Genomic DNA, 27,974 nt, shown 5'->3' with positions numbered 1-27,974 from the left:
TATACCCTATTAAATATAACGCAATTTTGGGGTCGAGAAACGTTGACCAACTGCTGGCCAAAATAAGACCACAATTTCCTACAATAAAAACCGCATTAAATTGAGATAGTTTTAAATATATTTCAATAGAAGACTTCATGCCATCTCTAATGAGATTCATAGAATATAAAATAATTTTATGTGTTGTTTTTTTCAATTCCAGCTCAGACTTAACAATTACTCCATGGCTTTCATAAAACATGCTAAGGTAACAATTTTTTCCATATCACCCAACAAATTCCATTCGATGGCAATTAATTAACGAATTGTCAATAGCAATCCTTTTTGTTTTAAATTCATTATTGAATCGGCTATAACTTTAGCCGATGCTTTCAAATAGCCACCGCTTAAAAGCATTACAATTGGAATGCCATGCGCACGAAACGTGCCAAAAACATACTGATCACGTTCTATGATACCCTGTAATGAGAAGAGACACATGGGTATTAATAAAGTAATTTAAAATACACGATTTAACCGACCTCTGGTGTTATTGACAAACAACCCAATGGATCACCCTCCAGAATATCCGTACCAGCATTATAGACCACCAGATGGGGCTTAAATTCCCTCATTGCAAATTTTAAACCTCTAAAGAAAAGAAAAAAAAAAAAACGATAAGATAAGGGAATTAATGTACTAAGGGCTTCTATGAGTTATAGAGACCGTTAAGTCTCCTATTGCGTGTGGAAAAAAATTAGTTCTCTCTAGTCCATAGAATGTCTTAAGGTATTCTGATGTCCACTGAGCACCTTGAACTCTTCTATAGTCCATAGTAGATCATTTTTCTTATAAACGACCCTGGAGTCTTATATTGTCCGCAGAAGGCCTTACATTGCCAGATCTCGAAGCATTCGATTACAATCAGAAGACCTTTAGGTTTGCCTATATATATATATTGGTTTTATATATATTTATATATATTTTACAATTTCATCTGTAGAAGACCTTAGGGTCTCTAATGAAGTTTTCGACATTAGAGCCGAAAATCTGTGACTCTTATATGTAAGACCTTCAAATACCATATGGCTTTAGGAATCCCCCCTAACTCACCTTTTTAATTTTATCAAATATTCCTTATTAGCTGTTTTCGGTCTCAACTCTACTGCATAACGTATGGCCAGCTTTGCATCATGATCCTTGGGATAAATGCAAAAATTGTACATATCAAAAATATAAACAAATGGATTATCCATGAAATCTCGTTCGTGACCATTTCCTTGATGGGCATCCAAATCGACAATCATAACATTGGACACCTGACTTTCTTCGGCAAAGATGCGTTGTATCAAAAGTGTTATATCGGCATAGGGACAAAAACCACCACCCTTATAGGAACAGCAATGATGGAAACCACCACCAAGATTAATGGCCCATCCATATTCCAAGGCCAATTTGCCAGCCATAATGGAGCCGGCGGTTTGAAAACGCATTGGCCGCAAATAGCCACATTGAACCAAACAATTCGGCACAAACACTAGGACCGGTATCTCGGCAATTTGTGCCACATTGAAACTCCATTTTAGACTACGTAAATATTTTTCCTTGTGGACCTTTAACAGCTCATCTTTGCTTATTTCGGTTGGCTCATAAAATTTACCCTGGACCAATTGATATTTTACAAGTAGCTGAAAAAATCAATGAAATAAATAAACTTGATACTTTTTGTTATATTCATCAACGTACCTCTTGTATATTCTTTCCCTTTTGGGCATCGAATGGATGTAATTTTTCCAATTTAGCAAAGTTTACTCCATAATTTTTACTATAGACAATGGGCAGTTTTGGTTTGTTTTCGCTGTTTTCTGTGGTTTCTTCCGTTTCCTTGTTTTCAACGCCAGCGGTTCTTTTAACCCATACAATTTCCGGCTCTTCTTCCCTTTCACTATGAACTTTTTCGGTATATTTCTGCATTATTTAATAAAATATTCCCATTGCAATAACAATCCATTGCAATTTCATGATGAAATATAAGCCAAAGATAACAAGTGGATGACAGCCAAATGTTTGTTTATGCACATGTACACACACACACACCCTCACTCACCCACTTGCATTTTATCAAACGAAAGGAATATAAACAGTGTTGTTAAGCGTAATAAAGCAAAGTCATATCAAATTTGCAACGGAAATAAAGCAACATTTAATTGCGATGGAGTTTTGTGAAGCTAATTGGAAGCTTAGTTGGAAGAGACTTCTTATTCTACAATTATGTGTAATACACATTATTTTAACAGCAATAACAAAAGAATTGTTATTTTCATTGAAGAGAGTATAAACGGAAAGAGAATTGCCATCAATTTTGGCGGGATTCTTTTAAAGTGTCAAATGGCAAGATTATCAACAAAATTCACTGATCGGCAATGACTTTATTTTTAATTGTAATCAATATTATAATTAAAGAAAGTGGGTCAATGCTAATAATATTAGTATTTAATAAATATGGATACTGTATTATAATACTCAATTTCAAACCGAGTAGTTATAATGAACACTTGACGTTCCACTATACTAGCAATTCATACACGAGTGCCTTCACCACAATTGACTACGTGCAGAGTGGGGAAAAAACAACTCTAAAAATTAAGTAGATTTTTTGCTATAAAATTGTCTATTCTTTTAACATGTTCTTGTTTCCGATTATAGCCTAAAATTGCTTACAATAATTCCACAATTCAACGGCGGTGTGTACCACAATTCAGAATTATCTAGCGTAGTAAAACCCCGGACGTGATGTAGATTGATACAATTTTGCTCAAAAGTATATTACGTCTACAGGATTTTTGGTATTGAAAATGGGCCATGTAGGTAAACGTTTTGGTATAGCCCCCATATAACTGTACCTCCCGATATTCGGTATTTTAATGATTTTAGCGACATTATTCACCGGAATTGTTTCAAATTTGGTATTTAAAGTGAAATGGATACTACAGCCTAAGACAGAAAATTGTCTGTGCAGGTCCACGTCTTCGTATAGCCCCCATATAACTGTACCTCCCGATATTCGGAATTTTGATGATTTTAGCTACATTATTCACCGGAATTGTTTCAAATTTTGTATTTGAAGTTCGAAACAGATGCTACAGCCTATGACAGAAAATTGTGTGTGCAGGTCTACGTCTTCGTATAGCCCCCATATAACGGTACCTCAAGATATTCCATTTTTTTTTTAAGTTTCGCATTTGAATATTGTAATGGCTTATGAAAAAAGTTACCTATGCAGGTACATGTCGTCGTATAGGATTTTAATAGAATTTTTAAAGGAATTTATTGTTTTTGAGAAATGTCAAATTTGTTCCAAATGGTGGAGGGTATTCAAAGTACGGCCGAACTTACAGTTTTTTTACTTGTTTTTTTTTCTTCTTATCTTTATTTTCTAGAATTTCTCCAAAATAATTTAATTGAAAAATAATAATTTTTGCTTTATATATTACGTATATTTTTATTTGGCTTTTCTAAATTATTGTTACAGAGTTGAAAATTTAGTTATTATTGGTATTTGTTTTAATGTAAAAAAATCAAGAAAAATATTAAATATTCTATAGTCACTTTGTGTGTCCTTATTGCCTTGGCAAACTTTAGAGTGTTGTTGTTTTTTATATATTTTGTTGTTTTCTTATTATTGTATTGAGTTGAACAAGGTCTAGTTAGTTTTATATGTCTATGTGTTATAAATTAAATACATTTGCTTCAAGAAATAGCGTGATGTTTTTTCTTAATATATATTTTTTTAATTTTATTCAGTTTGAGAAATCCTGATGTATTTTATTTGTTATGAGTTTTTGTATTTTAAAATATATATTTAATTATATACAATTATAAAAAAATGATGTGAAATGTATTGTTTATGCTTGTTTTACAGCAAACTAGCTGGAAAAGAATACATTTTTATGTAATTTTAAATGTATATAAATATATCTTTATGTATATATTATAATAAAATTTAGCTTTATTGTTAAGCTAACTATAATACAATAATGTTTTTAACAAAATATAAATTGATCTTTTTTTATTCTAATTTTAGAAAAAAAAAGATTTGTCACTACCGTTTTATTTTGTATATATGTATAAACGTCTTTTATCAGTTTACAAATGTTTTTAGTAATTTTCTTTTTTTTTTAAGAAATTGTTAAGAGATATAAATAATGGATATGATTATATGTAGATAATAAAAATAATTAGGTATTCTTTAGAATTTGGAAATTATGGACCAATTTGTATTTGTGAAAAAATATCAAAATGAGAGGTGCTTTTAAAAAGCATTGAGAATTGTAAAATAAGAAAAAATGTATGAAATGTCATGGAATAGTTTATGGTGGCGCAATAACTTCTTTTAGATTACACAAAATTGGATTTATTTAATAGGTCACCCAAAAATTGAAACAATCCCTGATGATGGCTAACGAAAAAAGTCGCAATATCGGAACGTTAAAAAAAATTGGAAACAACTTTTTAATAACTTCAAACCAAACAAATACAAAAAAAGAGTTATCAAATAACTAATCGAATTTAAGAGCCTGATTTTATAAATTCTAAATATAATGAAAATAAAAAATAATTTAAAAATGAAACCAATTTTGTTAAATCCCAAAAAGTTCTATACACCTATTTTATGAACATGAAATGAAAAGATATATCATCATGTTTTTTTTTTTAATAAGAAAATCTAAAAACTTAATACAATTGTTTAAACACAACACATATTTAGCAAAACTATAGACTTGACTATACTAAAATCTGCATAGCTGTTTAATAAATTTGTTACAGTTTGCCGTTTGTCAGTGTGAACAGTTGTTGTGGTAGTGCTAAAAACTGTGTCTTTAGAATTGGTGATATGGAGTAAACTGTGATGGTGGTCATATTAACAAGCTGTTGGTGGGTTTAACCTATAATCCAAAGGAGGAGGGGGGAAAGGGACAAACACACACACACAGAAACACATAAAAGAAAGAAAATAAAAAATATATATAATTATTTTGTTCTTAAACAAAATACGCTAGATAAAAACAATTGAATATAAATATTCAAATAAAAATTAAAAGAGAAAATTAAAAGTTTCAAATAATATCTTACGCATCCGTGCTAGCATTTGGTCCAGGATCTTCAAATAACACTTCAGATCTTGTGCTGATAATATAAATTAAACAAAACGAAATGAAAAACACCACAATGCCGGTGGTGAAGGTGATAATTTCATGGGTGCGGGACGGACGTAAGAATAGGCGAGAGCTCAACGAACTCCATGTTGACTCAGACCAGGTGGAATATTCACCAGAGCTCCAGTTGTAGTCTAGAAGGAAGAAGAAAAAGTGATTATTATTTTTTACATTAAGAAAGTTGGATTTTTATGAATATTTTATCAACGGCCATGTGAGCTATCGTATTACTTTTAAGAGTTTTTTTAACACTACCACTGAGCTATAAACGTAGATCTATTAAGAATATAAGTAAGAATATGTTTTCAAAGACCTTCACTATAAACGTGGAGTTTTAAAGGATCTTTTTTGAAGAGAATCTGTTCCATAAAAATTAAAGAATATTTTTCCAAAGACCATAAGGTCTATAAACGTGGATTTTTAAAGAATATTCATTAAATTATCTTCAGGTAAATAAACTTTGATTTCTAAAGAATATTTTTTCAAAGATCATCAGGTCTTTAAACTCGGATTTTTAAAGAATATTTTTTTTCAAAGATCATCAGGTCTTTAAACCTGGATTTTTAAAGAATATTTTTCAAGGATCATCAGGTCTTTAAACGTGTACAAGTTCCAATACCGTCGTATGGACTTGTTGTGGTTCAAATTCTACTGAGTAGATTTTGAGCCGGAATTTATTGTTGCACAAAGACGAACAACAATATTGTTTAGCGAACTACAAACAAACACAAAAGTATTCTGGCGATACTTACGTTTGTTGTCTGCACAAAAGAAAAAGCACTTTAATAATTATTATTTCAAAGTTAAAATGACTCTGTCGGTCAACCTTTTATTTATAAAAAATTCACAATCTTGATCTGGCGATCCACTTTTCTAAACTTCAAGAAGAAGAGTGCCAACCAAAACTCCTTGACGATGTGACCTCATCGATAGTTTTAATTATCGAGATCGATAAGGTCCATATCGATATCATCGTCTATGGGGTTGGGTCTATTCCCAACATGCCGGGCCCCTTGCACTGGTGCAACCGTTAAAGCTGTTGCAATTTTTTCCAGCACGCTCAGGAACCTGTCCATCATCTGTGGCTGCTGCATTGAAGACTTTTCTTCGGGTTTTACTTCGGGCTGTTGTGCGGTATGTCGACTTTGTTGTTTATTTGGTTTTTTGTTTGTGTTTTGTCGACTCTGCTTATTGTTTTGATGTTGCTTCCGCTTTTTTTGCCTTGGTTTCCTCTCAGTGACAGTGTGCGCGTGCCGTGTCTGCAGTTGAGCAAGAATTTGTTGTTGCTGTTGGGTTTGCTGCGCTCTTTGATTGGCATACGGGTGATACCTGGCAAACCTTATGCCACTGTCAATTAGACCTGCCACTACAGGACGATGCAGCATCGTATTGTGCCGGGAACCACACATACGACATGTCCCTGGCCAGGAACAAAATCTCGCTACGTGGTTCCGTCCGAGGCAGTTTTTGCAGTATCTGCGGGCCAATACCACACTCTCTCTTTGCTCCACCGTCATCACTTGAAAAGCGGGACAGTTCCTCTGGTGATGAATACCGTAGCAAACCTGACAGACTTCACCTTGGCCCATATTCATTATTATGTAACTGCAAGAAATATATTGAAAGAAAAAATATCCAAGAGAAAAAAGGGTGCCATTAAAGGCATTGTCTGTTAGATATTTAACCATGATTGGGGCACGCATACACATATATTACATTCTACTGACAACCACTGACTGGGAGTACACATAACTTCACAATAGGACGAGATATGATACCTGTTGTAGTTTTTACATCAACTACTCTTACGTGTTGATCGTGCCCTTCATGCACTTTTACCACACGTCCCATTTTCCAGTCATTCGGAGGTAGCAGTTCATCTTTTACTAGTACCAAGTCATTCTCTTGAATATTTCGTTTGGGATATTGCCATTTGTATCTTTTATGAAGTTCCTGGATATATTCTGTTTTCCATCTCTTAGTAAAGGTATGATGTAGGGCCTTTATTTTTTCCCAACGATTTATTAACGATAAATCGTCAATAGGCATTTCCGGAGCGAATAATAATGGTCCACCTCTTAGGAAATGTGCTGGAGTTAAAGCCTCTAAATCTTCCGGATCCTCTGACAATGGTGTTAAAGGCCTAGAGTTTAATACACTCTCTATTCTCACTAAAACAGTGGCAAATTCCTCAAAATTGAACTTTCTTTCAGACATTACCTTTTTGAAATGTGTCTTAAAACTTTTAACTCCTGCTTCCCATAATCCGCCCATGTGTGGAGCGCTAGGTGGAATAAACTTCCACTCGAAGCCATTAACAATATACTTCTCTGAAATTTCTTTGGAGGATTTTTTTATAAATTCATGATATTCCCTCGAGAGAGTACGACTGGCACCCACAAAATTGGTTCCATTATCTGACATTAAACATCTAGGCAAACCTCTTCTACCTATGAATCGTGTAAATGTTGCAAGAAACGCTTCTGTGGATAGTGACGAACACGCTTCAAGATGTATGGCTTTTGTCGAAAAACACACAAATATACATACATACGACTTTTGATACGGTGAATTTCTCAAATTGCCACTTTTAATTTGAAACGGACCTGCAAAGTCTGTTCCAACATAGGTAAAGGGAAGTGAAAAAGAAGTTCTCTCTAAAGGCAATGCAGCCATTATCTGTGATTTAACATTCTGTTTGTATCTTGCACAAATTACACAATTATGCACTACTTTTTTAACGGTTCTTCTTAGTCTAGGGATGTAAAATTGCCGTTGAACCATGGACATCATAAGTCTTACATCAGCATGCATTAATGTTTTGTGGATAAATTCCAAGAATATATTACATAAATGAGACGAACTTGGCATTATTACTGGAAATCGTTCGTCATTAGAAACATTTGCATTAGCTAGACGTCCATTAACTCTCATTACCCCATTCTCATCCAAAAATGGATTCAAAGCACGTAACGGACTTTTTCGTGATATAATTTTCGAATTAATTAAATCATTATATTCTTGGGGATAATGAACCCTTTGCGCCATTCGGGCTAGAACCATCTTAGCGTGATTCAACTCATCTTGAGATAGAAGTTTTCCACTTCCTCCATCTGAATATTCATTTTTTCTTCGCTTATTCTTCATACGATACATATATCCTATAATCCACAATGTTCTGTTATAAGAAGAAAATTTTTGAATCATTTCTTTATAATCATCTTTCTCTATAATTGGTGCACAATGTACTTCAATATTTCGCTTTTCTGGCGGATCTTTCGATACCATATTAGATTCTGGCCAATTATTACCAGGACTTAATAACCACATTGGGCCATTCCACCATAGCGAACATTTACTTAACTCTACAGAATTACAACCTCTTGTTCCAAGGTCTGCAGGATTACATTTCGAAGAAACATGTCTCCAAGTTGCATTTTCGATATTTTTGAATATAGTTGCGGTTCTATTTGCAACATAAGTATTCCATGTGGATGGATGTTTTTGCAACCATGCCAATACAATTGTTGAATCTGTCCACATGTGGACAGAATAATTTTTCACATCTAATTTGGAGACAACATACTTCATTAAAGATGAGAGCAATACGGCACCACAAAGCTCTAATCTTGGCAAGCTTACTCTTTTTAATGGAGCAACTTTACTTTTCGCTATTAACAAGTTTACTGATGACTTTGATTCTGTGTCTATTCGAACGTATACTGCGGCACAATACGCTTTCTCAGAAGCGTCACAAAATCCATGAAATTGTATATTGCCCTCTAGGCAATAATTAATCCATCTTGGTATTTGAATAGAATCAACACTTGAAAATTGATCCAAAAATGTTTTCCATTTAGTATACGTGGATGAACTTACTCTTTCATCCCAATTAACACCTTCTAACCAAAGGTCTTGCAACAAAATTTTTGCCTGTATAATTAAAGGCGTTAACCACCCTGCTGGGTCAAATAATTTCGAAATGGTTGACAAGATTTTCCTTTTAGTTATCGGGGTAGTCACCTCTAGTGACTTCATACTATAAGAAAATGAGTCAGTTAAGGCATTCCAACGAATACCTAATGTCTTTGTTGAACTCATATCTTTAATTCTTAAAAATTCTTCATTTAACAAATCTTCTGATCGGACATTAGAAAGAAGGGTCGGATGATTTGCCGTTATCTTCTTTAACGGAAATCCAGCCGAATTCAAAACACAAATTAATTGTTTTTCCGCCTCCAGAGCTGAGGCAAGAGTATGACCTCCAGTCAATACATCATCAACATATATCTCACTTTTAATTATTCTCGATGCAATTGGGCATTTATCTCTTGACTCTTCCGCCAATTGCAACAATGTGCGAATCGCCAAATAAGGTGCACAGTTTATACCAAAGGTATTAGTACATAATTCATAATCTTTAATATCACTCTGACCTTCTTTTCTAAATAAAATTCTCTGGTATTGCCGATCAGAATCATGAACACATATCTGTCGGTACATTTTCTCAATGTCACCGTTAAACACATACTTATACAGGCGCCAATTCAAAATTACAGACACTAAATCATTTTGTAATATTGGCCCTGTATGTAAAACATCGTTTAAAGAATAAGAGCTTTTTGTCTTACTCGATCCATTAAACACCACTCTCACTTTAGTACTAGAACTTTCTGGGCGAAAGACTGCATGATGCGGTAAATAATATGAAAAATATTTCCCACCAGTACATATTTCCCTTGATTCTGTGGGTTTCATATGACCCAATGACAAATATTCATTTAATACTTCATTATATGACTCTTCAAGGTCTACATTCTTGCTTAACTTTACTTCCATATGTTCATATTGTTTCTTTGCTTTGAATCTTGACGAATCTAGGTACATTTTTTGAGGAAATTCTTCTTTGAAAGGTAATTTTACAACGAATCTTCCATCTGATCGACGGTATGTCGTGTTGGTGTAAAATTTCTCGCAATATTCGTCTGATTTCGTGGAAATGGGCACTTCACTTATTTCTTCTTGTTCCCAAAACTTTCTCAATAATTGACTAACGTCATCTTCAGAATTATTTTTTATTTCAATAGACGCTAAACAAATTTCATTGGCTGATATTGGCCCATAGATATACCAACCGTATATCGAATTTTGAGCTATCATGTTGCCCAATATGTTCTTTCTAACTCCCTCTAGGATTATATATGGGATAACATCGCTACCTATAAGCATATCAATTTGAGCAGAAATCATAAATCCTGGATCTGCTAACTTCAAATCCTTAATACTTCCCAAATCTGAAATTTTAATAGTCTGCGTCGGCAATAAACTTGTCAAATTTTGCACAACTAATGCTTCTGCTTCAAATTCAGTTTCATTTATTTCTGAACACAGCGTCAGAACACATTTTTTATTTGAATTAGCCACGACTGTTCCACTCAGTCCACTAATCTTGAAACTAGCTTTTTCAGTTAATATGCCAATTCGTTTAATTATTTTTTGAGTAACGAATGTTCGTTTCGAAGCTGAGTCAATGAGAGCTCTAACCGTAAATATTTCTCCAGAATATTTTACGTTTACCAGAGCTGTAGGCAGCATAACGTCATCATGACTCACTGACACGTGTGTTTCCACATTAGAAGTTTGACCTACAGAATTGGACGAACATGGCATTTCTTCTACAATATTCTCTGTGGTAACTAGAGCATTTGTTTGGCGTCCATTTTCAGAACGGTAAGTGTTTTGACTTTCTCTTGCTACCAATCTTGGCTGTGTAGATCTCTCTTGAACGTTATTTGGTAAATGCAGTTTAGTGTGGTGCTTCTTTTTGCAAAACATACACCTATGCACACTAACGCATTCCTGAGAAATGTGTCCATATATAAGGCAATTGTTACACAATCTTTTGTCTCTTGCAAATTCAATTCTCTGATTTACACTCATACTATTAAATCTTGAACAATTCTTTAAAATATGATTTCTATTACACATGATACATCTATTCGATTGTGTCGATTGCACATTTTGATGCGCTTGAAATTCATCATTAAAAGCAGTTGTTGTCAAAGAGGTAGCCAAGAAGTCAACAAGTTGCTAATTATTGCAGAAAATAAGTAAAACAAACATAGCGGAATGTTTGATGTTAGGGTTTTTGATTGGCGATAAGACAATAAATATTTCACAAATTTTTCTGGAAAAATGACCGTTTTCCTTATTATAAGTCCAATGATGATCGTTGGAAGAACTCTGTAAGGCACAATCTATCAATAAACCCGCATTTTCGCAAAGGACACAAAGCTCCTCAGGGTGCCGGTCACCTGTGGACAATATCAAGTGGAGATTCTGCTGAGAACGTATTGGCCTGGGAACATAAAAAACAGCGTTTGGATTTATTTTTCAAAATGGAGTCAATGAATCGTGAACGACTTGTCCAGCAACATCAACAACAACAACAACAGAAAAAACAACAATCCTCCTCCAACAGTACAAGACACCAAAGTCACTCACATGATGGTTCTTCCCAAGATGCCTGTTTGTATGATGAAGCTGCTGTGGCAGCAGCTGCAATACAACAGGAAATGTTGCAGCAGGGACACACAACAACCACAGCCAAAGATGTTTCATTGCCACACCACCAACATTATCATGCCCAGCATCAGCAGAATAGTCATCATCGGACGACATTGCATCAAGCCAATGTTCATCAACAACAACACCATCATCATCATCCTCCTCACCATTCTCAAAGTTTACATGATCTGCCCTACAATGAATTGCTGTCCGAAGAAGAATTACGAAAAACTGCTGGCCAAATTTTAAATGGAATTCATCGAGAGGTGGAAGTACAATCGGTAAATCATCATCAGCCGATAATTAGCACATATCAGGATGTTCTGCTGGACAATGATTACCTCAATCCAATACATAAAGATGTTGCGGTCAATGAAAGCGGTTTGCACCAGGTTAATAATACAACCGTATCAGCAACAGCGGGGAACAGTCACACTGGACACGGCACAACAACGGCAACAACTCCCTACTATGTTACCGAAATCGATCCCATCGAATTGGGTATACAGATGTCCTCACATCCGAATCCCTTGGTACACTGTCAGACTCACAACAACAACAATCATCAGCATGATCATGTTCATCATCAAAATCATCACAGCAATCACCACCAACTACATTCCCACCTTCATCATCATCATTCACATCACATCCATGGTTCGGGGGATCCTAATTCTTCGCTAAATGCCGAGGACACTGATGTCATTTTATTCAATGATGAATTCAATTTAAATTATTTCACCTATAATCCGGCTCGAAGGACCATGTACAAGTTCCAATACCGTCGTATGGACTTGTTGTGGTTCAAATTCTACTGAGTAGATTTTGAGCTGGAATTTATTGTTGCACAAAGACGAACAACAATATTGTTTAGCGAACTACAAACAAACACAAAAGTATTCTGGCGATACTTACGTTTGTTGTCTGCACAAAAGAAAAAGCACTTTAATAATTATTATTTCAAAGTTAAAATGACTCTGTCGGTCAACCTTTTATTTATAAAAAATTCACAATCTTGATCTGGCGATCCACTTTTCTAAACTTCAAGAAGAAGAGTGCCAACCAAAACTCCTTGACGATGTGACCTCATCGATAGTTTTAATTATCGAGATCGATAAGGTCCATATCGATATCATCGTCTATGGGGTTGGGTCTATTCCCAACAAAACGTGGATTTTTAAAGAATTTTTTTTTCAAAGATCATCAGGTCTTTAAACTGGGATTTTTAAAGAATATTTTTTCAAAAATTATCAGGTCTTTAAACGTTGATTTTTAAAGAATTTTTTTTTCAAAGATCATCAGGTCTTTAAACTTGGATTTTTAAAGATTATTTTTTAAAAAATTATCAGGTCTTTAAACGTGAATTTTTAAAGAATTTTTTTAAAGATCATCAGGTCTTTAAACTTGGATTTTTAAAGAATATTTTTTCAAAAATCATCAGGTCTTTAAACGAGGATTTTTAAAGAATTTTTTTAAAGATCATCAGGTCTTTAAAATTGGATTTTTATAGAATATTTTTTCAAAGATCATCAGGTCTTTAACTCGGATTTTTAAAGAATATTTTTTCAAAAATCATCAGGTCTTTAAACTTGGATTTTTAACGAATATTTTCGAGGATCATCAGGCCTTTAAATATTTTTAAAGAATATTCTTTCAAAGATCATCAGGTCTTTAAACCCGCATTTTTAAAGAATCTTTTTTCAAAGACCATCAGGTCCATAGACGTGGATTCTTAAAGAATATTTTTTCATAGACCATGTCCCTAATCCTGGATTTTTAAAGAATAGTTTTCAAAGATGATTAAGCTGGCTCTAACCAAAGATCCTCTAAAGTGAGTGGGGTAGGTTTGCGGGTCTGTGTCATACGACTGGCAGACATTTCATACATCTTCATCAAATCGTGAACAATATGAATTGAGACGACAGCATCATCCTAAACGTAATTGTGCCAAAATTACCATGGTTTGTCTAGGCAGACGATGTTCTAGGTTGCATCAGTATGAATACCTGTGGCTGCATCAGTATGAACGCCTGATAGGCTTCCTTATCAAGAGGCTCTATCTTATAGCATTGGACCTTCCTGTCTAGATCGTGTGTGTTCTCTGTGACACGCCATTTTGGGGGAGTTTTTTCACCATATGATGGTTTAGATGACATTCAAATGTTACCCTAGGATCTGAAAATGGCTTAAACCAATAGATCTCAAGAGAGCCTTCTATTTATGGAAGACCCATAGTTAGAAAAATTAGATACCTGTAGAAGACTTAATGATTTATGATGATTTAATGAAGAGTAATGATAACTTAAAACTTGTGATAACATAATTCGATATAATGTGATTTTATCAAGTTTTTTTTGGCCTGATGTCTTTGAATTAATGTAAAGTTGATTGTAAATAAAAAATATATCAATATAACCCTAATCTCTCTATCTCTCTCAAAAGAAAGGAGCTATAAGGAGTTCTACCTAAAAAAGTGTATTTAGAAGCTATTCTAATTTAAGACTTTTACTTATACATTCTATATAAAGCAGTAATTTAAGCCTGCTACACAAACCAGACCTTATTTCAATAAAAGATAGAATTTGGCTTCCCTAAATGCAAAAAATGAAGCAATACTTTTATGACAGTAAATACGTCCATAATACTATTTATTTACACCACAGACTCTTTAAAAGGCATTATTAAAATTAAATATAGAATCCTGCTTGCAAAAATCCAAAAAAATGAGCAATACTTTGATGACAAAAAAAAAACGCGTCCACGGGACACAACAGTACAAATGTTTTCCTCAACAGTCTCGAGATGTATTTTCATAAAATACCCACCACAAATTGTTTAGTGTAATCATTACTTACTTTCTATGATAAATGCAGGACTTAAGGCTAGAGAAAAGTTTTGTGTGGTTATACCACATTCTCCCTTTTTGTTATAGCCAGCAAACCAATATTTTGGCAATTGAGTGCAATTCTCCTGGCTGGCATTGGGTATTTTTTGGGACAACAAATAGCCCATGATGCGATAAGTCCAAATTGTGGCCTCCTGGCTATCTCTATTTACACTTATGTAGCTGAAAATATAGAATTTTGATTTGATTGAAATCCTTTATTCAAAAATAAAAATGTTTTAATACTCACCGATTTGGTGCAATCAAAGGCAACTTTGTAAAACTATTTGGCTTTGAGGCGGCAAAAAAGAGGGGACAATTTTGTGATTTTATAAAACAGTATAGGATTTCATCAATCAACACCGGGCTAGGTAGCTCTTCACCAATGTATTCCTTGCCCGCCAACATTTCGTACAAAGACATTGCAATGACCGCGGAGACATTGCGAATTTTCATTTGCACATCTTCGCTGTGGAAATATTTCAAAGCGTCATTTTGTCCCATCAATTTCGTATAGTCCAATGAGGAATTTGTATAATTATATTTTAAATTCGCCCCATCATCATAGACGGAATGATAGAAACGATTTTTCGGCGGGCCATTCAGAATTGCAGCAGGAAATGAGAGATTTTTCCTTAGGAAAGATTGTGCCGATGTTGGTGGCATTTGATAGCCCACTGAACTTTGGAAATTGATATTGAAATCATATTTCGGGGTATTGCCATATTTTTGTAGTTTCGTCAACAATGTTTTGGCCTGGGGGAATTCGGAAAGGGTGTGCAATTTAATATTTGTGATATCATCGAATGTACCCAAATCTAAAATAAATTCAATATTATCAAATGTAATGGGGGCCGTGTGTGTTGAGGGTTTGGGGAAATATAAATTTTCCAAATCATAGACGAATCTTTGTGAACCAATATAGTCATAGGATTCACCATTGAATATCATAAAGAGAATATTCAAATTGGAATTTTGTAATTGTTTCTTGTCGCTCAGCAGACGTGATAGGGTGTGGGCCACACTGACGAGAATTGTATAGCCGGTTAGGGAGTCCATTGCACCAACACCTGCAAGAAATTGAAAATGTTTAATTATTATATTAAAATAATTTTCCATATAATTGAAAGTTTATAAAAATCCATATTAAAACAATTTTAAATAAAATTGAAATTTAATAAAAAATCCTTTTTTTTTTAAAGAGAGCAGTTGGAGATAGAAATTTGTCTTTTTTTGCATATTCTTGTTCTCTCTTTTTTTCTTCTTCTTCTCCTTATGGTAAGATAAAATAACTGCAATAAAGTCAAACGCCATAATTTTTACTTTTATTGGATGAAAGCAAAAAATGTCGGAAATAGCATTAAATTTTAGAATAAGTTTAGATTTGTTCGAATTGGCTATTTTACGGCCACAGTGACCTTCAAGCGGCCAATGAAACAGTCACATGCCCGAATGTTGCTTTGGGGTATTTTGGCCCATTCCCGGCGAAGAGCTTGCTTGAGGAGATGGACACTTTGGTATTTTTAGTGCCAACTTTGCTTTCAAAATACTCCAGACACAATAGTCCAACGGATTGATATCCGGAGATTTAGGTGGTCGTTGTGCGCTGCAAATGAAGCGAGGAACCTCATTTTGTAGCCATTCTTGGGTGGCGCATGCTGAGTGCGATTGGAATGTCCAAGGCTTTAATACACCCTCCAGAATATTTTCGCGATAATATTCGACATTTATTCTGATGCCACGGTCGATCAATACGAGCGGAGAGCGTCCATTGGCTGTTATGGCGACCACACCATCACCATGACCGGCGCTTGTGTTCTGGTGGCCAAACGAAGGTGCATATTTTCAGCTGACTTCTTTGCCAAGTATACATGAGCTGTCACTGAAATAATTTTAACAACTGTCGGACGAGTGGCTTTGAAATGACAGCAGTCTGAAGTTGGTTGCAGTTTTTTCCTCTCACCCAGTATATTAGGTTAAGCAATTAAAAAAAAAAACATTATTTTGGAATCTCGGCTCATATTAAATTTTTGGGTGCTTCATTTCATTTTATTGCGGACAAATTGTTTTGTTGTAACAAATTAGTTGTTTGCTTGCAAGTGTTTGCAGGGATTCTGTATATTTACTTTTCAAAGTTTCCTTGCAAACGAGAATAAAACTACCTTAATCTCTCAAAAAGAAACTGTTAATGGTAGAAAATGTTGACTTCAAAACATTTCAAATTCTTATATAGAATGAAGAAGTTCCCAGTTCATTTGGAACTTTCCACAACGTAGTATTTCGAGCAAAAAATTTTAAATTAGATTTAATATTCAAATATCTCTCAATATACGTATATTTTAAAATAACTGTAATATTTTCCCATACATTTGCATATTTTGGGTTAACAAATGGAAACCACCCAAACTTGAAACAAAAAAGTTCTCAGATCAAATGGCAACAAAGAAGATGAAACAATAAAAATGACACCCCATTTAAGATAACAGCACCAAATGTCAGCTCAAATACTCACAAAAACTCACTCATTTCAAAATTTAAAAAACATGGGAAGACAATAAAACTATCCCTCGACATATACTTTGATCCTCTTAAGCGAAATAATTTGTGTGTAATTATGCATCATTTACAAAACTCTCACTCCCTCTCTCTCTCTCACTCTCTTTCGAGTTGACCGATCTAAAACACATTTCCCCTATCAGCAAATGGGCAACTTGTAACTGCATCATAACATTTAGTTCCGTTTTAATGTTTTTTTTTTTTTAGTTTTTGCGGCAGGTGTGTGTGTCCTGTGTGGGTAGCAGCAACTCCAGCCAGTGTCATTACCTGTCAGCCAGCCAATACTCATTGTGTGTGCGTGTGTTTCCACCATATGGCAAATTGTTGCAGTTATATTTTCATGTTTGAAATCGAACATTTGAATGAAGCATTTTCACAGTGCATTCGGGGGTGTCATTCATTTGAGATGATATACGATGGGAATTTTGTTTAGGTTGGTTGCATCATGGATCGGTGTAGAGTCATTTGGTCAACATATGGTGACACAACAGAGTGTGAGGTAATAATTGGCAGTAGCGCACCGAAAAAAAACTAAATTTATGAAAATAGAAGAAAAACATCTTCAGTTTCGGCTTTGTCAAACTTCTAACAAACTCAAGCATATAAAATTGTGAGGTCAGAAGGCCTATTATGTAACTTATTCAGCTTGTCTGACTGCGGCTATATGATTAATATATCAAAACCAGTATTCTGCAACTTTCACAGAAGATTGATCCCATTACAAACTCAACCATTCCGAATACAAAACAAAGTAATAATAATGTCTATATAGGCCATGTTCCGATAAAGGAACTGCACCTTCCTACTATACACGGTCTAACATGAGTACTTCGGGGAGTTTGTAGAGGGTATAAAAAAGTTTCAGATGTCTAAATGTCTTTAAATTTTGGGACTTTAGCCATATGTCAATTCAAACAAAAATAATGAATTGGCGACAGATTCAGTTTAATAATATGGTTGAGACCTTCAAAATATCCGTTTGGTGTGGGATATCCAAAAAGCTATACAAAGGCCTTAAAAAGTTTGGCCTGAGAACCCGAAACTCTTTTGAGATTTTGATGTACAAACTCAGTACACACAAATCCACTTGGAATTTTTCATTACCAGACTGTCTACTGGAGAGGGAAATTATAAGAAATCTTGCAGAGAATTCGGAAAAATGTCGAAAATAAAACAGACAAATTTTTTATTACTTTCAAGAATCAACTCGAAAAAATACCCAGGAAAAATTGATCAAAAGAATTAGGGAATATTTTTTTTTTTTTTTTTTTTTTTTGATAAAAAGGTGTGAATATGGGATATATCGGTATACTCCCTTGGTACCTCCCCCGCAAAGGGTCAACATTTTGAATATCCATGAAGCACAAAAAGCGCGGAACTAACACACGATTCCATTCAGACTTGGTACATCTCAATATTTCCATCACCACAAGATTTGTTATAAAGGTGGTAGAGATGGGACAATTTCCTCTGGTACATTCCCCACATAGGAATCATGATTTTGAAAAACAAGCGCTCAAAAAAAAGTGGAATAAGCATCCAACTCACTTCAAATTTCCCACATACATTTTTGCTAACACAAGATCTGTTCTGAAGGTAATATCTGCGAACCCCTTCTAATACCTCACCCACAAACGATCACAATTTTCAATACTTTTATCTTTCATAACTTGCGAAACAAGTCAGCGATTCTTTCTATATCTATAAATGTCTCTCAACCAGAAACCTGATATGAATATGGAATTTATGATTTCCCGTAAAACTGGATATAAATGTTAGATTTTCTTTATTTAATTTTGCGTATACCAATATGTATATCGGTATTTTACAGGGTGAGATAAAAATACTGCAATAAAGCCATTACGCCATAATTTATACATTTTTTTTTTAATTTTATTAAATGCAAGCAAAAAATGTTGGAAATAGCATGAAATTTTAGAATATGTTTAGATTTGTTAGAATTGATCACGTTTAGCACGAATTATGGCCTTCAAATGGCCAATGAAACCGTCACACGCTGCCCGAATGTTGCTCTGCGGTATTTTGGATCATTTCCGGCGAAGCGCTTGCTTGAGGTGATCGACACAGGCTTTAATACACCCTCCAGAATATTTTCGCGATAATATTCGGCATTTATTCTGATGCCACGGTCGATTAATACGAGCGGAGAGCGACCACCATCACCATGGCCGGCGCTTGAGTTCTGGTGGCCAACCGACCTCTTTGGCAAGTAAACACGATCATTTTGTTTGTTTACAAACTGCTGAACAACGAATGTTTTCTCTTCGGAGATAACCAAATTCGGCCAAGCGAATCAACCCTTTAGCTCTATTTTCTTTCTGTTGCGGTGTAAGTTCTTGCACTTTTTGGAATTTCAATGGCTTCACCCCGAGCTCATTTTTCAATATTTGCCGAATGAAATATTGCGATATGTTCATCTCACGAGCCATTTTTCGGCCACTACGACGCGGGTTTTGATCAAGTATCTTCTTTACTTTTCGAACAATTATTGCTGATGTTGCTGTTTTCTTCCGTCCACTTCCTTTACGTCGGACTACACTACAGGTATCACAGTAACGAGTGATGGTACGAGACACAAAAAATTTATTCACATTTAAATGATGGAGTGCTCTAACGATAGCCACTTGTGGTTTTGCAGCCAAATATAAAGAAATCACACTATCACGCTTGAATTCTATCACGAATAACTTTTTCTGGAAAATTTGTAAACAATATAATGAGCTGTCACTGGAATAATTTTAACAGCTGTCGGACGAGTGGCTTAGAGATGACAGCAGTCCGAAATTGGTTGCCGTTTTTTCATCCCACCCTGTATGTACTTCCTCTTCCACTGAAATAATTGTAACAGCTGTCGGACGAGTGGCTTCGAGATGACAGCAGTCCGAAGTTGGTTGCCGTTTTTTTATCTCACCCTATATGTATTTCCTCTTTATAATCTACGCTAGTCCCATTTCCAATTTAAAGAAACTCCAAAAATTGCATAGTATTGCTAATTGTTTTTTATTATTATTGTTAAACTGCAATATGAAAATTCATACATTGTGTTTTTTCTATTAATACAATTATAAGTTACTTATAAAATATTCGACTAGAATAGGTTTCCATTTTGTGTGTTTTTTGGTTGGTTATATGAAATTCATGTTCATCTTAAACTATATTTGTAATAATATTGAGCGCATTATAAATTTGAGTATTTTGGTTGTTTCTAAAATAACATCAATATATGTTATTGTGAGCAAAATACAAATGAATGAAGGCACTTTAAATTTGTTACGATTTTGAGTAATAGTTGTAGTTATAATTGTATTGCACTTTAAGGCCACCAATAATAGATTTTGTAGAAATATGGTTGGGATCGAATTATTTTTTTTCGATTGTTGTATTTTATATTAAAATAAATAAAAAATTACAAAAAAAGATGAAATTATCATAAAATGATTTAAATTGCCAATATTTTATTGTATTTTTAATTGCAAATTCCTTCATAATTTTTTATATGCTGATCACTCTTATTTTTCAACGATAATATAATTTAAAATATTTCTTTTTAATTTTTCTTTTAATCATTTATATTTTTTATTTTGAGCACTTATGTTTCTTTTATTTGAAAACTGTTGTTAAAATTATCTACATTTTTTATTGCTTTAAATTTAAAATTGTTTTGCTTCATAATTTACTTCGAAATGTTATTTAATTTTCAAATATTCGATCCCCTATGAGATTTTTTATTCCTAAGGATATGTTATTTGGTAATATATAAATATTTTTTTCGTCAATATAATTATTGCTTGTTTTTGTTTGTTGCTGGAATATCAGCCAATTAAAAAAATATTCAGTTGACAAAAATTTCAAAAATATATGTAAGTTCTTTAATAAATTGAGATGTATTAAATTCAAATCTCACTCGATGTTTGGATTACTAAAAGTTGTTGTTGTATTTTTTCGTTATTGGTTCACTAATATTAGGGGAATAGCTTAGTGGTTTTCGATTGTGGGAATTAACTAATTTGAAGGACATTCAAACAAAAACTCATTACAAGAGGTTAAACTCTTCTAAACTTTTAACCTCTGTGTGGGAGGTTTCAGAGGAAGTGGTCCGATATATTTCATCTTTACGAAGATGAAGATGCGAAGATCGATAATGTGAGAGGTTCCAGAAGAAGTGGTCCTATATATTTCATCTTTACACCAGATGTATTGGTAAAACGATTCGGAGGTGCGAAGTTCACCAAGATTCGCATACATTTAATGGGCGTTAGGACGGACACCGCTAGTTCGAGTACAAATGTGTTAAAACGGTTTTCGTTCAAAGAGACCTAGGGCCGAATGGTAAAACGATTGGGAGGTGCGAAGTTCGAAAAGAGCCGCATATATTTTATAGAGGTTATGGTTAGCCAGACACGCGGTCGGACAACGCTCGATTGACTAAAAATATGCCGAAGAGACATAGGACCTTAAGTTGTTATTTCTATGAGGCACACTGTGGCAATATCAAATGATACGTACCATTCGCAGCCACATGGCTAAAGGTGTAAAAATATGTTTTTTACTAAACTTGTTTGATAAGAAATTGTCCCTTTCTCAGGATATAAATGAGAAAATTATTTTTCTTTTCTTTACTATTTCTTAGAATATTCTGTAGAGAAATCAATGTGATAAAAAAGACTACCAATTGATTGCGAAGATATAAACCTTAAATAAACTTCTTTTATCGGGTCACATTTGAAACACAGACATTTTATCTGAAATGCACAAAACAAGGAAAATTTTGTAAAAGTTTTTTTCTAATGTTTTTTTTTATCTTCGCAAAGTTACAGATAGAAATTTACAGAAATTAATTCTAAAAAAAATGTGATTCCCACGACATACCGGATTTGCTTTTTTTTTCTTTTGAATACAAGATGAGGGTTACAAATAAATGTTGCGACTATTTTACTTTCAGACCACTTTTTACTTAAAACACACTTCAAACTATCTAAAAATTATAAATCTTTTCATCACACTCATCCAATAGCAAAAATGTCTATAATTGGAGTCCCATTTATGATAGAATAACAACAAAAATTCACTTCTTCAATGTTTTTTTTTTTTTAATTGGCATTTTTCATTTTAAAGTTTTTTATAGATTCACATATTTTCTTGTTTAATCTCCAAAATATTCCCAATATATATATATATTTTTTTTTTTTTTGCATTTTTCTCTACATGATCTTCTAATTAAAAATATTTCCATATTAAAATCAGGAAATTCGTTTTTTTATAAAACTAAATATATAAGTTTTTATATATTATATTTTTTAGATAATGCACTGATTTTTATATTATTCTTATATATTTTTATTATAGTTTAATGTTCTTTAATTTGTTCTCTTATTTTAGGCACTGCACTGATTTTTCTCCGGTTACAGAGAATTATTAATTGTTATTCTCATTAGTGAGAATCTCATTCAAATATTATGAGTTTGTTTTCACAAAGAGTTTTTGTTGTGGATATCTCACTAACTCTCAGTTATCAACTTAACTCTTAGAGATAGTATTCTTATTTGTGTTTCATGGATTCCTTACTCTCTCTCTCACTCAGTAATCAACTTATCTCCCATTTTGACATTTTCAATTGTGTTTCATACGTTTTGCCTCTGGCTCCGAGTGCAACGAAGATGACGTATCAGCTGAATTAATAAACTCCAATTGATAATCCAATTCAATATTCAAATTCCGCTCATTGCGATCACAAATAACAGCAATTGTGGTTTTCTGTTGTGCCTGGGCAATTTTGTGCTCCACCAAATAGAACATATACTCATCGTAAAGCAGGCGGATCAAGTGGAAACTACCAAAACTTGGTGCCGAACGTAGCGTGAGATCCCGTATTACCATTGAACTGTAGAGACACCATTTCAGCAGAAATTGCCTGGCCGCTTTGGGATATGTAGGTTTACCCTGATATTCCTGTAGCGCTGTGTCCACAACCAATTGCAACCAGGAAGCCCATTGTTCGAGGGAACTTTTCTGTTGTAGCGTTGTTTTGAAATCATTTTCAAATTGTTGCACTATTTGTGGATCACATTGGCATACCCAGGCGGCCTGCTCCTGGACATTGTGGAAATCGACACGCGACAGATCCTTGAGCATTTGTGAAATTTGTGCGCTATTTTGCAAGACCGCTTTGGCGGCTTGAGCCAAATGATTGAGCGATGTGTAGCGGCGTAGGGTTTGACAAAAAGCCGATACCGTTGAGGTTTTAATTTGTATCATTTGCTCCGGCACACCGGACATGCAGTCACTCAACCAAATTTCCATGTTGGAGGCAAAATTACGTATGGCCTGGGTCAGGGCATTGGGCATGGATCTGAGGACATCCGGTATTATGACATCAACCATGTTTTGGAAAAACTGATAATCAATATCTTGGACAAATTTTTGTATTGTCGTCGAGAGACAGAGGAAATCCCATTTCCGTTTACTCAAATACTTGTCCAAATGATGATGTTCGGACGCCTGTTGCCAGAAATCACGCCACAAATACTCAATGGTATTAAATTCCAAATTTAATATGGCCTCCAAAAATTTCTCACAATGTTCCTGATAGCGCACACGAAACAGATCCACATCTTGAATGCTTATCTCCGGTGGAAAGGTGTGATCCAATTCGATGAGTGGAAAACAGGGCACAGCACCTGTGCCATCACCCAACAGCTGTGAGCAGGTGGCAAAGGTTTCAGGTTTGAAAATTATTTTCTTGGACAACTTTCGATTTGAAGTGTGCAGCGATGAGATGGATGAGGAAGATGTTGGTGAAGAATCACTGGTATTGCCACTTTGTAATTTTCCCGGCGATGTGGTGCTCTGAGAATTGTGCATGGAACTGCTGACCACCCCGGCTGCTGAGTGTTTGGAATGTTGTAGAATTTTCTGAGACTGGGGCGATTTCTCTTCCTCATGATTTTTGAGCAGAGAATCAGATTTGATGCGTATGCCATAGTAATGATATTTCGAGTTGCCACGGGTACCCAAACGCCGGGTCCGTAGACCAGCAAATACGGAACGTATTAACTTGCCAAAACTGGCAGCATTCACCGGTTCAATGTTGCACTCTTGACAATGTTGCATATAGTGGCTGTAGAGTGTAGAACGGGGTAAACTCACACCCTCGGCGGTTTCATAGTTCTGGGAGAGCCATTTCACTGTGGCCGAAGCAATTTTATTGGAACCACCCATTAAATGGTTGTGTTCATTGTTCTCCATGGAATTCTCGTCATGATCCGTTATCAAATTCAAGCATTGCGAACCCATGGCCGAGGTGGAGGTGGAATTGGGTGTTTGTGGAGAGCTGTGTACATCCTCGGAGGAGGTGTTTAGCAGCATATTCTCCTCCACCGGCACCAGATAGGGCATTATTGAGGCGGTGCCGTTTTCACCATTCCCATTAATGGAAAGGTCAGCAATGCCATTGAAATCTCCCGCAGTGGTGTAAAATGTTTGATGATGTGTTTGATATTCCTGCAGCGGACAAAATGGATAGGAGATTTGAGTTTGTGTCGAGTTGGCATGATACAGCTGTTCAGCATCTACATATTGGACCTGGTAATTTTGTCCTGCATCTTGGGCTGAAACCGTGACGGTTATAAACTGAGGACAATTGCCTTCTTCGGGGTCTGTGTGGTGATGATTGTGATGATGGGCTGCCAAATCAACCACACCGTCCTTAATGGCAGCCAAAGTATCCATTGTGGCCTGATGTGCCTCGTTGCTGGAGCCATCTGCATTATCCATGGGCAGGACCACATTAATTACGGCCACCTCGTCCTGATGGACACTAGTCGGCCCTGTGGCGGCCTCCGTTGTGGTCAATGATAACGGAGACTGCTGGCCATTTATTTCCTGATGAAGGTGATGCTGATGATGAGGATTATGTTGTTGGTGACTGGTGTTGGCCGGTTGTTGTTGCAGATCCGTTGTGGTAGCTGCTGCTGATGTCGTTACTGCCGCCGTTGTAACCAGCGTTTTTTGCGTCATAATATCTTGCAATTGTTCGGTGGTAATAAACTGATACTCCTCGCCATTGAAGCACAGCGATGTCGAGTCCCTAGTTACCAGGGTTTCTATCGGCACGGCTGTTATATCGTTTGTTGTGGCATTAATAATGGGCAAAACATTTGTATCGGTTGTTATAGTATCCACGGCTGTTGTTTCACTTGACACCACTGTCAGTGTAGGAGACGACGACGATGTTGTGTCTATGATTCCCGTTGCGGCCGTTGTTGTATTGCCAGCCGTTGTTAATACAAAATTTCTAGGTGCCGCAGCTAATCTCGTGGTCATATTTGCCAAGTGTGATTAATTTCGTGCTAATTATCCAAGAGTATGGTTGAGTTCGATTTCGTCTGGAAATCGGGTGAAAAAAATTTAAAACGCGTAATCCAAGTGCTAAAAATGAATCCGAAACTACATGGGCCAAGGTTTTTTTTCCTGGCAATAATTCCAAATCGATTTTTTCAGAATATTTTTTTCTTTTTTTTTTAATTATTCTCAAAACAGAGGAGAAAGAAAATCCTAGTATGACGTTATTCGTTTGGTGTTCTGTATACGTTTACAAATCGTTTTAAGGATACGTTTTTCCTTGGGATATATGTATGTGAGTTTGGAGTTTTTCCACCGTCACTGTTCGTTCCACCGCTGCCGCTGCTGCTGCGACCGTTGTTAACTTCCCTAAAAATTGAGGGTGCTACCAAGGTAACCAACTCAAATACTGGCCGTTGCTATATAGCATATAGTATATCCACCGAACAAATATAACTATATAAATTGACTGTATTAGTGTGCAGGTTAGCAGGCAGCAGGTACACAACTAGCCTGTGTCGCAAATACGGGGCAAGTGAATCGATTGAAGTCGTTCCTAATTTTGTTGCTCGCTCATAGTCGGGGGTTGATTGTTGGTTATGCGGCCACGCTACGTTTAACTTGGCTCATTCGCGCAGTCGTTTGGCCAACACCGAACAATGGCATTATCAAATGCACTTGTCCGCTAGTTTTTGAGCAAGGATCAAACGACCTGGCAGATAAACAGACAGCCAACCAGATGGCGAAAAGCCGAACGACAAGTGTTCACCAAACCAAAATTTTTGTTTTCTAGCTCGAAAACCCTCCCCCGGCTTTGTTTTCTCCTTGGGTTTGAGTGATTGTTTATATTCTCTCCCTCCCCCACTCCCTACTCTTCTATTGTTATTGTTGTCGTTTTATACATAATTCCCAAATAACAAAAAAAAAACTAATTTTCATTTTCATTTATTGTTGGTCGGGGTTTTCAGCAGTTGTTTATTTGGTATTTTTTTTATTGTCCCCTATCTTCGAGAAGAATATCCCTTTTTTCCGTTGGGTGTTTATGTTGTGTTTAGCCAAGTCTATTGCGTGTTGCAGTTGGCGATTTTTGTTAGCTGGTGTTGTTGCTGTTCAGTTTTTCTTCCATTACCAGTGGTAATAAAGGTGACGATTAAAACCGTCATGATAGTGCTGGTAGTGGTGGTGGTGGATGTATTACTGCTAATGTTGTTATTTATTTGTTATGTTTTTCCAAAAATGTTCACCACTCATTTGAATATTTTATTGAATAGGAGGGAGTATTGAGATTTTGATTTAAGACTTGACATTAAAAATACGAGGCTATGACATTTAAAATCTGGTGTATAGGGTAAGTGTACCAGTAGTCGGCAGTTTTAGTATTTTCGATTTTTCAATCTTTCAACATTCTGAGGGAAATCTTTCAATTGCAGAAAAATAAAGTTTTTCAGATTCCAAATTTTGTTTACTTTTCGAAAAAATAAACAAAAATTTAATTTGTTTTTATTAAATTGGCAAAATTTGCAATTTTACCAAAATAGTAGTATTTTGCCAGTAGTCGGCACCATTTTCCAATGCTCGGCATATCTATTTGCCAGTAGTCGGCATATGGTATTTCAGTAAAAAAAATATTATTTTGTATATTTTTTTTATTTCAAATAGTATAAAATAATGCTGTATTACTAATTCACAGAATTTGAAATTAATTTCGTTTTTAAATAGTGTTTTATTTATTTAAATATCATTCTAAACCAAATATAGGTATAAGAAGAAGAATAGTATGGTAACGTATGGATTTTCAATTAAAATAAATAAAAAGAAAAAAATACCATTCTTACATTTGGAATTTGTGAATTGATCTTTTTCCTTTAGATAGCCAACATTTTTTTTTCAAAAATGCCACCGCTATCTTAAACGTCGAATAGCTGATTTAAAAAACCTACTTAATTTAGAAAAGTTGGTCGAAAAGCACATATAAAAGCAACTGCCGACTCAAAACTATTTTTTTATTTGAGTAGTTTTTGGATTATTTTTTAATACTTTTCTCAAGTTTTGGTGAAATTGGTCAAATATGATATTTTTCTAGTAATCGACACCCCCTGCCGACTACTGGCAAATCTCTTTTTTTCTGTTCCTAATGTCGGCATTTAATAATATAACAGAGAAATGCTTGAATTGTATTTTTTTAAGTTATAAAATGATGTTTAGACTGTTATTTACTATTATAAAATATTTCTGATTCCAAAAGTATTAAATTTAATGTACTTAAATTGATTATTAAGTTGACGCCACCACTATTTTTTTTTTCTTTACAAACAAGCACTATCGCACGCGTAAGACACTCACTGACGAAAACCGTTATTCTCTCGTAATAAATGATAGGAGCTCATTGTTTTTTTTAGAGAAAGAGAGCA

The 27,974-nt window shown here is 34.9% G+C and overlaps 3 protein-coding genes across 3 annotated transcripts in view; all 3 read right to left on the bottom strand.

Annotated features, from left to right (window-relative positions):
* Nucleotides 1-133: 133 nt before the first annotated feature.
* Nucleotides 134-2,072, bottom strand: LOC101896231 (histone deacetylase 11). The gene is made up of 4 exons (XM_005185116.4): nt 1,726-2,072; nt 1,093-1,667; nt 522-630; nt 134-459 (listed from the first exon to the last, which is right to left on the bottom strand). The coding sequence occupies exons 1-4, from the start codon at nt 1,951-1,953 to the stop codon at nt 298-300; spliced, it is 1,074 nt and encodes a 357-aa protein (XP_005185173.2). The 5' UTR covers nt 1,954-2,072; the 3' UTR covers nt 134-297.
* Nucleotides 2,073-3,454: 1,382 nt separating this feature from the next.
* Nucleotides 3,455-27,974, bottom strand: part of LOC101895402 (nicastrin) — a 34,208-nt gene continuing 9,688 nt past the window's right edge. Inside the window, exons 4-7 of the mRNA XM_059118879.1 lie at nt 14,897-15,716; nt 14,618-14,829; nt 5,113-5,329; nt 3,455-4,925 (exon numbers count right to left, since the gene is read on the bottom strand). Of these exons, the coding sequence (XP_058974862.1) occupies nt 4,901-4,925; nt 5,113-5,329; nt 14,618-14,829; nt 14,897-15,716 (1,274 nt within the window). The 3' untranslated portion in view covers nt 3,455-4,900. The remainder of the gene's footprint in view (nt 4,926-5,112; nt 5,330-14,617; nt 14,830-14,896; nt 15,717-27,974) is intronic.
* LOC131800966 (DNA-binding protein RFX2-like) lies at nt 22,536-27,153 on the bottom strand. The gene has a single exon (XM_059118872.1). The coding sequence runs from the start codon at nt 25,543-25,545 to the stop codon at nt 22,834-22,836; it is 2,712 nt and encodes a 903-aa protein (XP_058974855.1). The 5' UTR covers nt 25,546-27,153; the 3' UTR covers nt 22,536-22,833.

Source organism: Musca domestica, unplaced genomic scaffold, assembly GCF_030504385.1.
Source record: "Musca domestica strain aabys unplaced genomic scaffold, Musca_domestica.polishedcontigs.V.1.1 1, whole genome shotgun sequence".
Lineage (NCBI taxonomy): Eukaryota > Metazoa > Arthropoda > Insecta > Diptera > Muscidae > Musca > Musca domestica.
The sequence above is the reverse complement of the archived record's forward strand: the minus strand, read 5'-3'. Positions and strand labels throughout refer to the sequence as shown.